This window comes from Trichomycterus rosablanca, chromosome 25, assembly GCF_030014385.1.
Source record: "Trichomycterus rosablanca isolate fTriRos1 chromosome 25, fTriRos1.hap1, whole genome shotgun sequence".
NCBI classification, from domain to species: Eukaryota; Metazoa; Chordata; class Actinopteri; order Siluriformes; family Trichomycteridae; genus Trichomycterus; species Trichomycterus rosablanca.
This window is the reverse complement of record NC_086012.1, coordinates 17,847,310-17,859,956: the sequence shown is the minus strand read 5'-3', so window position 1 is coordinate 17,859,956 and position 12,647 is coordinate 17,847,310. Positions and strand designations below refer to the sequence as shown.

Genomic DNA, 12,647 nt, shown 5'->3' with positions numbered 1-12,647 from the left:
ACTTTTGTCCTTTTGAACATGACCTAAAAACAAGGATATGTTCATCCATTCATTCATTCATTTATTTTTATTTATTTTATATTCATTTATCTTTCTCATTTATTACACACACACTTGCCAGTTTATAACATCTCCAACTATCCTGACTGCATGTGTTTGTACTTCTTGGAGGAAACCAGGGACACAGCCATGCAGACACGGCCAGGGAATTGAACCCAGTCCCTTCTTGATGTAAGGCGACAGCGCTACTCACTGTGCTACTGCGCTGTTAAGGTCCACATTTTCAAGGGTTACAACCAGTTTTTTAGCTCTACAATTTTTGTAATCAGGGCTTCTACATTTCCCACTCCAGGATTAGGGTGTTAGAGAGTTAGGGCCCGTACATTTTTAAAAACATTTTAGGGTTAAAGAATGTATAATTTCTTTTATAGCCCTACATTTTAAAAAATGAGGGCCCCTTATTTTTTATATTCTAAAATTGTGGGCCTTACTAGGAGCCCAATTTATTTTATATTACATGTTTAGAGTCTTCACTTTTTAGGGTCAGAGTCATACACGTTTCATAGTTAGGGCCCGTACATCGTTCAGGATTATAGCCCTAAATCTGTTTGAGATGGGGCCCAACATGTTTCATAATCCAAGATTAAGGCTCTTACACTGTGTAAAATGTTTTCAGGATTAGAATTAGGCTTTTTCCGAGCTTAGATCCCTTCATTAGGGGACCAATTTATTTTATATTACATGTTTAGAGTCCTCACTTTTCATTTAGAGTCATACACGTTTCATAGTAGTTCCATCTTCTAGGATTATAGCCCCAAATCTGTATGAGTTGGGGGCCCCAAACATGTTAATAAACATAATCTAAGGTTAGGGCTCCCGCTCCCACGATGTGTAGAGTATTTTTAAGGACTAGGGTCCCAACTTTTTCCAGGCTTATGGCCCATCAATAGGGGACCAATTTATTTCATATTACATGTTTAAAGTTCTCACTTTTTTATGGTCAGAGTCATACACGTTTCATAGTTAGGGCCCATACATCGTTCAGGATTATAGCCTTAACTCTGTATGAGATGGGGCCCCAACATGTTTCATAATCCAAGATTAGGGCTCTTACAATGTGTAAAATGTTTTCAGGATTAGGATTAGGCTTTTTTAGGGTTAGAGTTCTACATTATGTCAGTTAGGAGTTCTATTTATTTCATATTCCATTGTTAGCATCCTTCGGATTACATACTGTATATCCGTGTTAAAGCCCCACATTTTTCTGGCATTTTTACTTCCTCCTTACATTTTTCACATAATTTCTGTATTCGCAAACTTTATAATTTAGTATAATTTTAATCCACTACGTAGTGAACACACAATTTAAGACGCACCCCTGCAACTAACGCCCGCCTTGACAACAGTAGGCGTACTGCGATTGGGTGACATGTTAAATACCCTGATCTGATTGGCTCACTGAATTCTCGCGACGTGATTGGCCAGTAGCTTCAAAGCAACCGGTTTGAAAATATCGGCGTGCGGCTTGTGTTTAACTGCGATCAGCTGCTGCACCGACACACACACAGTGAGTTTATATTCATTCATTTATAAACTGTTTTATTAATAAAGTATTAACTGTAACGTTAATCCAGAGTTTGTTACAGTATGTTGATCTTTCTTGCTTTGTTTATTGTATTTTAAATCATCAGGCTGATTTATTGCTGCTTTTGTGTTTTAATGCACAATAATTATAAATGGATTTGTGACATATGTTGTTATTTAAACAGGAATTGTTCTTATTTACTAACTTAATATTATTAATATTATTATTATTAAGTCCTGTCAAGTCGATTCTGCAGACTGCCCAGTTTTCAGTCTTTCTAACCCTGGTTCATTGGTCATCCTCTTCCTCATTTACCTTTAAACCAAGAGTTGAAGATAACAGATAAATGCTTCAGTTTGGTTATCTGGGCTTCGAGTGAAGAGTTAAGGTTGAGTGGATCATGGATCCATTACTTTGTTTGTTGTTTTTACTGTCCAAGGAACTCTGAAAAATCTTTACCAGTACCAAAGTTCAGATGAACTGTATTCCTGGCCATGATTTATTAAGATTGCTGTTGTGTTAACATTCTGACATGGTGATTCATGTCAATTCAAGTGAATTTTATTTATATAGCGCTTTTTACAATGGACATTGTCTCAAAGCAGCTTCACAGAATCCAGGACCAACATACCAAAAACTCCTGTTGAGCAAGCCGAGGGTGACAGTGGCAGGAAAAAACTCCCTTAAAAAATAAGATAAGATAATCCTTTATTAGTCCCACAGTGGGGAAATTCACATAAGAAACCTTGTATATACAGGAAGAAACCTTGAGAGGAACCAGACTCAGCAGCAAGCTTCACCTGATTCTACTAATTAAGAGAATAGATTTTTTTTGTGCTAGTGTTTGGAATAAGACAACTGCTCTAGAATTTCATCATACTCACTAGGTGAAAGTGGTGTCCATATACTTTTGTTGTTTATCATTTTAGGCCCTGCTACAATGTTAAACTCGGACGACGGTTCCAGACTGGAGTGCAGTGTTGCGGTGGAGCGCGTAGGTGGCGCCTCCTCGGGTCATGCTGTGCAGCGTCGGACCATCCGGCGTGCGGCCATCGTCCTGGGCCGGGACGAGTTCCGAGAGCTGCAGCTGCGTGTGCAGGACGTGCGCGGCGGGCCTCATGAAAGTTTCCCCCTGCGCGAGTTTCGCCTCCACACTCGATTCATCAAGGACGGAAAGTGCACCGTGAGCCTCACGCCGGTCAACGCCCAGCTCCTGATCTCAGACTGCCCACCGGACCGACTGAAAACGTTCCTCAAGACCCTGAGCATCAAGCACGAGGCGTCGAAGGGCACCAACCTAATGAGCGAGAGGGCCAGGATGAGAGTGGCGCTCCCTCGCAGCTTCGAGACCATCAGTCCTGTCCAGATAAAAGATGTGCAGAAGGCCAACGAGCTGAGGAGCAAAGTGAACGCCCCGCTGCAGATCCGAAAAGGATTGAGCGAGAGGTCTGGGAATAGAGGTATAGAGGGGCGACAGCAGATGAAACGAGCCCGAACAGACACAGACTCTAGTCCGGTATGTTATCAGTGCCCAGGTTCATAAGTGTTCCCCAACTTTGACCTTTCATGTTCTTGTAGTACTTAATCACAACTTATTGATTCCACTTAACGGTGTCGAGTGTACTTTTTAACCACTAGTGGTGCTGTAGAGCACTGAGAGTTTGGTATCAGGTGGTCATCTGGATACAACATAATGACATTGTTTGGGGGGGGGGTCTGGGTTTCCTTTGAGTGAGTAATCTGATAACTGTGAGATGCAACTCCATTCACCTTTCAGTAACATTTCAGCAGGTCTCAACCTACACTATGTGGCCAAAAGTTTTTGAACACCTGACCGTAAGCTTGTTGGGACGTCCCATATCAAAACAAACGTCTTCCACTTTTCTTCTCCGAAAAAGCTTTCTAAGTATGTCTGTGTATGGGAATTTGTACCTATTCAGTCCAAAAATGACAGCATTTGTATGGCTGTGTGCTGATGCTGGTGTTCCGGCTCATTCCAGAGCTGTTGTGTGGGGCTGAGGGACCTTCCCTAAACTGTCACTGCAAATATGAAGCATTATAAATTATTTTCTTTATATCATTGATTAATTATACCTGTTAGCAACTGTAGTGGCTGCACTAATGCATTCCAAATATCTGTGGAAAGCCACACCAAAAGAGTGGTCAGGCATTGGTCAGCTGTGTTGAGTAAGTGTCACACTAGCTGCCTCATTTGTGCACACCTAGATCTGGTTATGGCACTATGGCATAAAAGGGGCGTTAAATAATTTTGTCGTCTTTTGTCCTGTGTGTGTTTTAGGTGAATGCGCTTCACCCGTCTAAAAAGCCGGTCCTCTCCATGCCAGTTGCACAGAAGCTCAGTAAAGAGCAGGCGGCCGTTTTAAACGCAGTCCTGACTGGGAAGAACATTTTCTTTACTGGAAGTGCTGGTACATGAAACACTCATGATTATTATGCTGTATTTGTAGTTCTGGGGTGTTTGTGATCAGTGTTTATATTCCCCCTTTACTCTCAGGTACAGGAAAGTCGTTTCTGTTGAAGAGGATTGTGGGATCTCTGCCTCCTAAGAGCACCTACGCAACTGCCAGCACCGGTGTAGCGGCGTGTCACATCGGCGGGACCACACTGCACAACTTTGCAGGTTCTTCCAGCTTTTTGACTCTCTCTTATGGGAACTGTAGTGCCTGGAGTGTCTTGTAATTCTGCTCAGCAGGTTTATGGTTCTCTTATTAGCATTTTATGTCCGATTTATTATTATTTTGTCCCAGCGACGTTTTACTTTGGCATAGACCCCAATATATTGGGTCTGTTGACACCCCTGCCTAGCATGATGCCTTTTCTATTTCTAAAATGTATGTCTTCTTTATTTATTGTTCACATTTTTGACTTTTTGTATGTTTTGCTTGTACAAACATATCAAAATGGTCCACACTGGACATCACAAGGCTCTAGACCATCAAGTAATAATTCGGATTGGTCTAGATACTTGAAGAAAGTATAGTGCAGCAATAAAAAAAGCTGCCTGAAGTTGTCATTTCCTGAATGGTGGAGGACGTTGCTCACTAGTGGGATTAGATTTTGTGTTTATCTGGTTTGGCTTTCGCCCCTTGTGCAGGTATCGGATCGGGTTCGGCTCCTCTCGAGCAGTGTTTGGAGTTGGCGCAGAGACCCGGAGTCCTGCAACACTGGACAAGCTGCAAACACCTCATCATCGACGAGATCTCGATGGTAGAGGCCGAGTTCTTCGACAAGCTGGAGGCCATCGCCAGGTCTGTGTGTATATTTTACAGACGTTTAAATCTCATTACTATTAAAAATGCTCTGGTTTGGTTAAATCTGTGCCTCTTAAACTTCTAACACCTTGATCAAACCAAAACCAGCATCTACCAGCAAACCTCTTACAGAAACAAACATGTCTCACGTTATGAGGTAAATTAGTTTAAATGCATCGTGTTGTACCATCATGTAGCTGCTTAGAAAATGAAAGAAGAAAAATGAAATGTAATTATTTGGCCTGTAGTTATATTCCGTAATCTATAACATGTTGGCAGTGGGGGCGTTGGTGCTAAATTACTATCAGATGTTAAACTGCTGCTTCTTGATGTAATTTAATATGAATTAATGATGTCTCATCCCCGAGTTTAATTAGACGAGCTGAATTCTCAGCATGGTGATGTCTGAATGTGCTGGTGAATCTGTCAGCTCTGTGTTTTGGTTCCTCTAGATCCATTAGAAGATCCACCGAGCCGTTTGGAGGGATTCAGCTGATCGTGTGTGGTGATTTTCTTCAGCTTCCTCCAGTTACTAAAGGAAAGGAGAAACCTTTTTGCTTCCAGGTATGAAAACGTGACCGGAATCCTAATCTGGAGTTAATTTTCATGAGAGGTCATTTCCAGAATGTTTTGGTATATTTTCTGTTTTATTACAGAATAAAATACCACATTTTATTGCATAATAGGGTTCGTATGGGTCCTGGGAAACCTGGAAAGTCACAGATTATTTTTATATCAATTCCAGTCCTATTCCCAGTCCTAAAAAGTATTCAAACCTTAGTAAAAATATAGAATTAAATCAGTATTTTTCTGGTGTTCTGTTGTGTCGTTCATTTACTTTGGAACTAAATATCAGAATCCTGAACAAAGTGTTAAATTATCAGGCTGCTTGTTAGACTCAGCAGTTTGTTTATTAGCGTTTATAACATTTGTTAGCCTGGTCTGGTGTCTGCGTGGACACTAATGTCCACGTGTGACTGAGTAAAGGCCAGATAAGAGACTTCTCTGTACAGCATTTTCCTTTAAGTGTAGAAATCCACCACTGGCTGTTGAAAAGAATATACACTGGCTGTGTATATATCTAACATATTATGGTCTGCAGTCGCGGAGCTGGAGAAAATGCATTCACATGAACATGGAGCTGACGGAGGTGCGCAGGCAGACGGACCGAACCTTCATCTCTCTGCTGCAGGCCATTCGAGTGGGCAGGTATATTTGCCCATATTTCTTTTTTTCATGCCATCAGGTTGTAGATTATTGGTAGCTACTTGGGAAGGGAGTCTGCCATGTTTGTAGTTGTGAGCAGAGAAGGTCCGGTGCACTTGCTTCTTATTCTTATATGTATGGGAAACTGAGTACACTCCGAGCATTTAGGCAACCTTCTTCTCTCCCCAGAGTCACAGAGGAGGGCACGGCCCAGCTCCTGAAAAGCGCCAATAACCCCATTGAGAGGGACGGTATCATGGCAACCAGGCTGTGCACACACAAGGACGACGTTGAGCTCACCAACGAGAACAAACTCAAGCAGTTACCAGGTTCGTCAACACCATCAAGCCCTGCACGTCAGCACGCTGCAGATGTTCCATAATTTTACCCAAAGCGACTTGCACTAAATACAGTTCAAGCAATTGCGGCTTAAAGGTCTTGCTCAGGGGTCCAACAGTGGCAATTTTGCGATGATGGGGCATAAACCGTCAAAATGTATTATGTTACAGAACTGAAATCATTAATCAGGAGGCGTCCACATACTTTTGGCCATGTAAATGCTGACTAGTCCTTCACACACGTTGCTCACCTGATAAATCGTGCGAGTGTAAAAAGACTCAAACCTTTCTGAATCCTCGTGTTTATCCCAGGACCGGTGCGAGTGTTCGAGGCTCTGGACAGCGATCCAATGCTGGTGAAAACTATTGACGCACAGAGTCCAGTAGGACAAGTGTTGCAGCTGAAAGTCGGAGCTCAGGTAGGAGAATGAAACCTCGTCAGGGCTCTGTGCAGGTCACTGGAGTCTCTTTAAACTGAGCTTTTCTTCATGCATACTGGCACACTCATGCTGGAACAGGAAAGGGCCTTCCCTAAACTGTTGCAGCAAAGTCAGAAGCACATCATTTCTATTATATAACTGATTTATTACACCCTGAAACACTCAATACTTTTGTCCATATAGTGTATCTCTTGTTTCTACAATGGTGGGACGTGACCCCAGAGTGAGTCTCAGGGATCAGGAGCAGATTAAAATAGCACGAGTTTTAGTCAGATTAGTGATTTTAAAAACCATCAGCATGAATAATCGTTAGGAGTGTTTACTGGTATTGATGCTTTAAACAGGACAAAAAAAAAATCAATGTTATTACAGCGTCCGTCCTCCGTCCAATCAGATTCCGGTATATCCTTATGTGCCTTGGCATGCATGTAGCTTGCATTTAAACATATTTTTTAAAACACAGATATAGATTCTATATAGATATAAACATAGAACCGCTATGCTTATATCTATATAGAATCTATATCTGTGTCTATACCAATACAAAATATGTTCAAATATGTTCTATATAGATATAAATGTAGATATAGGTTCTATATACAGTAGATATAGAGGTTCTATATAAATATAGATATGCTCTATATCAATATGAATATAGGTTCTGTATAGATATAAATATAGGTATAGGTTCTGTATAGATATAGATTTTATATAGATATAAATATAGGTATAGGTTCTGTATAGATATAGGTTCTATATAGATTAGGGCTGTCGAAGTTAACGCGATAATAACGCATTAACGCGACCTCAATTTAACGCGATTAAAAAAATTAGTGCCATTAACGCAAATTCTAGTTCATGTTGACACTTGACTGGTAGAACAAACGTTTTAATGTCGGACTTGCCACCGTTTTTCATTTGCGGTTTGTTAACATAATGTAACCGATCGTGGTAGTGATGCACTTGCATAATAAAGAAATAAATACACGCTATATTCACAAGTTGTCGGGAGCAGAACACTTTATTACACTTAATTAACTTCTTCTTCTGTACCGAATACCGGAAAGCTGAGTCAAGCACGTTAGTTCATGAACTATGGAAGCCCCAAAGGGTCAAAACACACTCACTTCGTGTAGAAACGTCCATCAAACCATCGTCACGATACAACCACAGACAAGTCTGATACAATAACTACGCCTTATCCCACCTAAAGCACCGCTGATCTACAATGTTTGCTGATGGAGAAATTCTAACCTACAATCTGACATTTACTGCCTAGTATGTGAGTGAATAAACTCCCTTACAGTTTTCTCTTGTCCCAGCAGTTTTTAACATAAGTACATTTAGCATAAAATGTGTTCACCATTTTAATTGTAACATTTCACTTAAAAATCCTTGTTTTCTATAACATTTACACAGATTTTTTTTAATGCGATTAATCGCGATTAACTATATGAAATTCTGAGATTAATCGCGATTAAAAATTTTAATCGTTTGACAGCCCTAATATAGATATAAATATAGGTATAGGTTCTGTATAGATATAGGTTTTATATAGATATAAATATAGGTATAGGTTTTATATAGATATAAGTATAGGTATAGGTTCTGTATAGATATAACTATAGATATAGGTTTTGTATAGATATAGGTTCTATATAGATATAAATATAGGTATAGGTTCTGTATAGGTTCTGTATAAATATAACTAGATATAGGTTCTATATAGATATAAATATAGGTATAGGTTCTGTATAGATATAACTAGATATAGGTTTTATATAGATATACATATATGTATAGGTTCTGTATAGATATAACTAGATATAGGTTCTGTATAGATATAGGTTCTATATAGATATAAATATAGGTATAGGTTCTGTATAGATATAACTATAGGTATAGGTTCTGTATAGATATAGGTTCTATATAGATATAAATATAGGTATAGGTTCTGTATAGATATAACTAGATATAGGTTTTGTATAGATATAGGTTCTATATAGATATAAATATAGGTATAGGTTCTGTATAGATATAACTATAGATATAGGTTCTATATAGATATAAATATAGGTATAGGTTCTGTATAGGTTCTGTATAGATATAACTAGATATAGGTTCTATATAGATATAAATATAGGTATAGGTTCTGTATAGGTTCTGTATAGATATAACTATAGATATATGTTCTATATAGATATAAATATAGGTATAGGTTCTGTATAGGTTCTGTATAGATATAACTAGATATAGGTTCTATATAGATATAAATATAGGTATAGGTTCTGTATAGGTTCTGTATAGATATAACTATAGATATAGGTTTTATATAGATATAAATATAGGTATAGGTTCTGTATAGGTTCTGTATAGATATAACTATAGATATAGGTTCTATATAGATATAAATATAGGTATAGGTTCTGTATAGATATAACTATAGATATAGGTTCTATATAGATATAAATATAGGTATAGGTTCTGTATAGGTTCTGTATAGATATAACTATAGATATAGGTTCTATATAGATATAAATATAGGTATAGGTTCTATATAGATATAAATATAGGTATAGGTTCTGTATAGATATAACTATAGATATAGGTTTTATATAGATATAAATATAGGTATAGGTTCTGTATAGATATAACTATAGATATAGGTTCTATATAGATATAAATATAGGTATAGGTTCTGTATAGGTTCTGTATAGGTTCTGTATAGATATAACTATAGATATAGGTTCTATATAGATATAAATATAGGTATAGGTTCTATATAGATATAACTATAGATATAGGTTCTATATAGATATAAATATACTGTAGGTATAGGTTCTGTATAGATATAACTATAGATATAGGTTTTGAAGAAGGCCCTTCCCTGTTCCAGCATAAAAACTCCAGTGTCCTGACCTCAGTCCCACTCAACAACTCTGATGTTGGTCAAGAAAGTCTCAGTTGACGTTCCGGTTCATCATGACTGGGCATGAAACAATCTGTCACTTTAAATTCCAGGTTATGCTCACAAAGAACCTGGATGTCCAGAGAGGCCTGGTGAACGGTGCCAGAGGGGTCGTGGTGGACTTCTTGCCAGGAAATCAAGGTAGCCAATCAGGATCTCGAATTTCATTGTCTGTGGTATTACTCGGTCTCTTGTACTTACCGCGCTGATTGTATGCGACTCCCTCTTCGTTAGGTCTCCCGCGGGTGCGCTTCCTGTGCGGCGCGGTGGAAGTGATGAAACGGGAGCGCTGGACCTTTAAGGCGGCGGGCGGGCTGTACCTGAGCCGCCAGCAGCTCCCCTTAAAACTAGCCTGGGCCATCTCCATCCACAAGAGTCAGGTGAGTTCAGTTCAGTTCATGGCTTCCAGCTGCTGATCCAGATCTGACTCAGTCCTGCAGCTCGGCCGCATCGACGTCTTAAATGTATTTATTTATTATTTTATAATCTCCTGAAGCTGTGAGTCACTGCCGTTTATAGGATTCTGCTCTGGTATGGGCAGTTATGGCTTTATTGTTGACGTGACTCATGTTTTTGTGTTGTCACATTACCCAGCGCTCACTGTGCTCATTCGGGCTGTGTGCCACCGGGCTTAATGGCTACCAGTTGCTCGGCTGGTGGTAGATCGTGCACAGTGTAATCAAGCTTAATAGCTGCAGATGGGAGCTAATCGTGCTCCTGTTTAAAAGCGCTAGAACAGACACTCATGCCTTTTAACCCTAATATAATCTTCATTTTACACCATTAACACCATGCAGATGAGTATCGTTGAATAAACATTTGTACCACCACGCCACTTTATCCTGTTAGGGGTCAGAATGGGCCAGTTTTCCCAGGGCAACACTGGGCGAACAGGGCGCCAGTCCATCCAGATGTAGCCGTCCCAGTCTGTGTAGGCACCCAGCCAGCTTGGTAGCACCTGCTGAGGTTCAAAACTGAACCACTATAGATCCAGAATGATCTGTGCCCTATCTAATGTGCTATTATCTGTTCTTAATGCACATACATGCCCGTGATGGTAGGAGGAGTCGCTGAAGGAGAGGCTGTGTTGGCATTTCCCATTAACCCACCCCCCACTTCCATCCAGATATAGCCAATCATATGTGTAGACACATGGCTGGACGATAGCACCGGTGAGATTCGAACCAGCATCTCAGGATTTTAGTGGTAGTGGGCTAGAGTAATATATTGCTGTGCCAGTCGGGCACCTGGTTCTAAATCCTGCTCAGAACTCGTTCTATATTGATGTAAATCTAGATATAGTTTCTATATAGATATAAATATGGATATAGGTTCTAAATCTAGGTTATCAAATCAGTGGATTGGTTCTTATAAAGGAACTGGTCTGCATCAAGTATGGATTTCCGTATAGATATAGGTTCTATATAAATATAGCTAAGATCCTAACTTGTGCTAATGTAGGCTGATCGATTGCTAGAATTGATTGAGTTGATGATTGATGCTGTCGTGGATTTCAGGGCATGACTCTGGACTGTGTGGAGATCTCGCTGGCCCGCGTGTTCGAGAGCGGTCAGGCCTACGTGGCTCTGTCTCGAGCGCGCAGTCTGGAGGGGCTCCGCGTGATGGACTTCGACCCGCGGGTGGTCCAGGCGAACCCTGATGTTCTGCTCTTCTACAAGAAGCTGAGAAGAGAGAGGCTTCTCCTCCAGGTCAGTGTCACCCCGTTCCCATCTCTCGTCCGCGCTAAACGATTATCCACAATCGAGAGAAATCAATCTAGCAGCTCTATTCGCTGCTTTCTTTGGGTGAGATGGATCGTCCGTGCCGGTGCGCTCGATTCTCTGTTCAGAGTGCGCCATTTAGACAGGATGTGGTCATTTCTCTGACTGGAAAGGTTCAGTTTTAGTTTTAAATGTGATTGAAACATAAATCTGAAATAATTTGATTAGAATTTGAGCTTTGAAAGCAATAAAGTTCCTTCTGGCTACAGATCATGTACAATTACAAGCCTAATAAAAACAGAGAGCAGCACAGCATGGAAGTAAAGAGAAAAAAATTTATAAATAGCTTTTTTTCCTTCTAGTTTTGCTTTTTGTTCTCCTAATTTAGTCGTGCCTGATTCCCTGAGCCACAGATTATTACATAAGGTCAGACTATGGTAAGACTATTATAATAGGCCATACAGAAGGTTGTAATGCAGACAGATTTTTTCTGATCGTGTTTTACAGTCCTCCATGAACGACTTTGTTGGAAAGAACAAGGAGAACAAAGCCTGGTGATCATCTTCGCATGATTGTGCACTGTGTGCATTTTTTAATTTATTATGTACCTGCTGTATCTGTATATCAGTACGGGTTTTACATCTGATCATGACCTGTAGTGTTTTTATATATTTTTTTTAAATAAAGTGATATTTTTCTAAGCAGTTGTGTTGAGTAATTAATATAAACAGTTCATTTGAAATGTATTTTTATAACCATTCTTGGGGTCTTTGGGTCTGAGGAGACCTTGAATGCCCAACTCTGCCAAACTGAAGTGCTGTTGGTCGGACGGACCATTGGTCTACAGTGCCACCCAGTGGCCAAACTATTACTCCTTACCTAAAAAAAGACTTTAAAATGTTCTCTTTAACTGATGGTTAAAGTTCTAACAGTTATTGGCACCTAACATGCACTTAATCTCACAATTAACTCTGAAAACACGTTAAGAACAATAACATGCATCAAGATTAACCACAATTAGAAATTACTGCTGTGTCTGAGTCCTGAGTATTAAAAATGATTTTCTGTAATTTTTCTCCAAAAAACCAGAAAATTAAAACAAACTGTGGGCTCATCC

The 12,647-nt window shown here is 39.7% G+C and overlaps 1 protein-coding gene across 1 annotated transcript; it reads left to right on the top strand.

Annotated features, from left to right (window-relative positions):
- Positions 1 to 1,544: 1,544 nt before the first annotated feature.
- On the top strand, positions 1,545 to 12,231 carry pif1 (PIF1 5'-to-3' DNA helicase homolog (S. cerevisiae)). The gene is made up of 13 exons (XM_062987778.1): positions 1,545 to 1,567; positions 2,515 to 3,101; positions 3,885 to 4,014; positions 4,101 to 4,226; positions 4,701 to 4,854; positions 5,310 to 5,421; positions 5,960 to 6,066; positions 6,253 to 6,392; positions 6,714 to 6,820; positions 9,863 to 9,950; positions 10,044 to 10,189; positions 11,327 to 11,518; positions 12,038 to 12,231. Exons 2-13 carry the CDS (start codon positions 2,526 to 2,528, stop codon positions 12,086 to 12,088), a joined length of 1,929 nt encoding a protein of 642 aa, XP_062843848.1. The 5' UTR covers positions 1,545 to 1,567; positions 2,515 to 2,525; the 3' UTR covers positions 12,089 to 12,231.
- The last annotated feature ends 416 nt before the right edge of the window (positions 12,232 to 12,647 follow it).

Bases quoted from the DNA above. Each gene is read 5' to 3' on its own strand.
- pif1 (XM_062987778.1), top strand. From the start codon at position 2,526: ATGTTAAACTCGGACGACGGTTCCAGACTGGAGTGCAGTGTTGCGGTG. The intron at 3,102-3,884 runs GTATGTTATCAG...TGTGTGTTTTAG, and splicing joins CAGACACAGACTCTAGTCCG to GTGAATGCGCTTCACCCGTC. The intron at 4,227-4,700 runs GTTCTTCCAGCT...CCCCTTGTGCAG, and splicing joins CACACTGCACAACTTTGCAG to GTATCGGATCGGGTTCGGCT.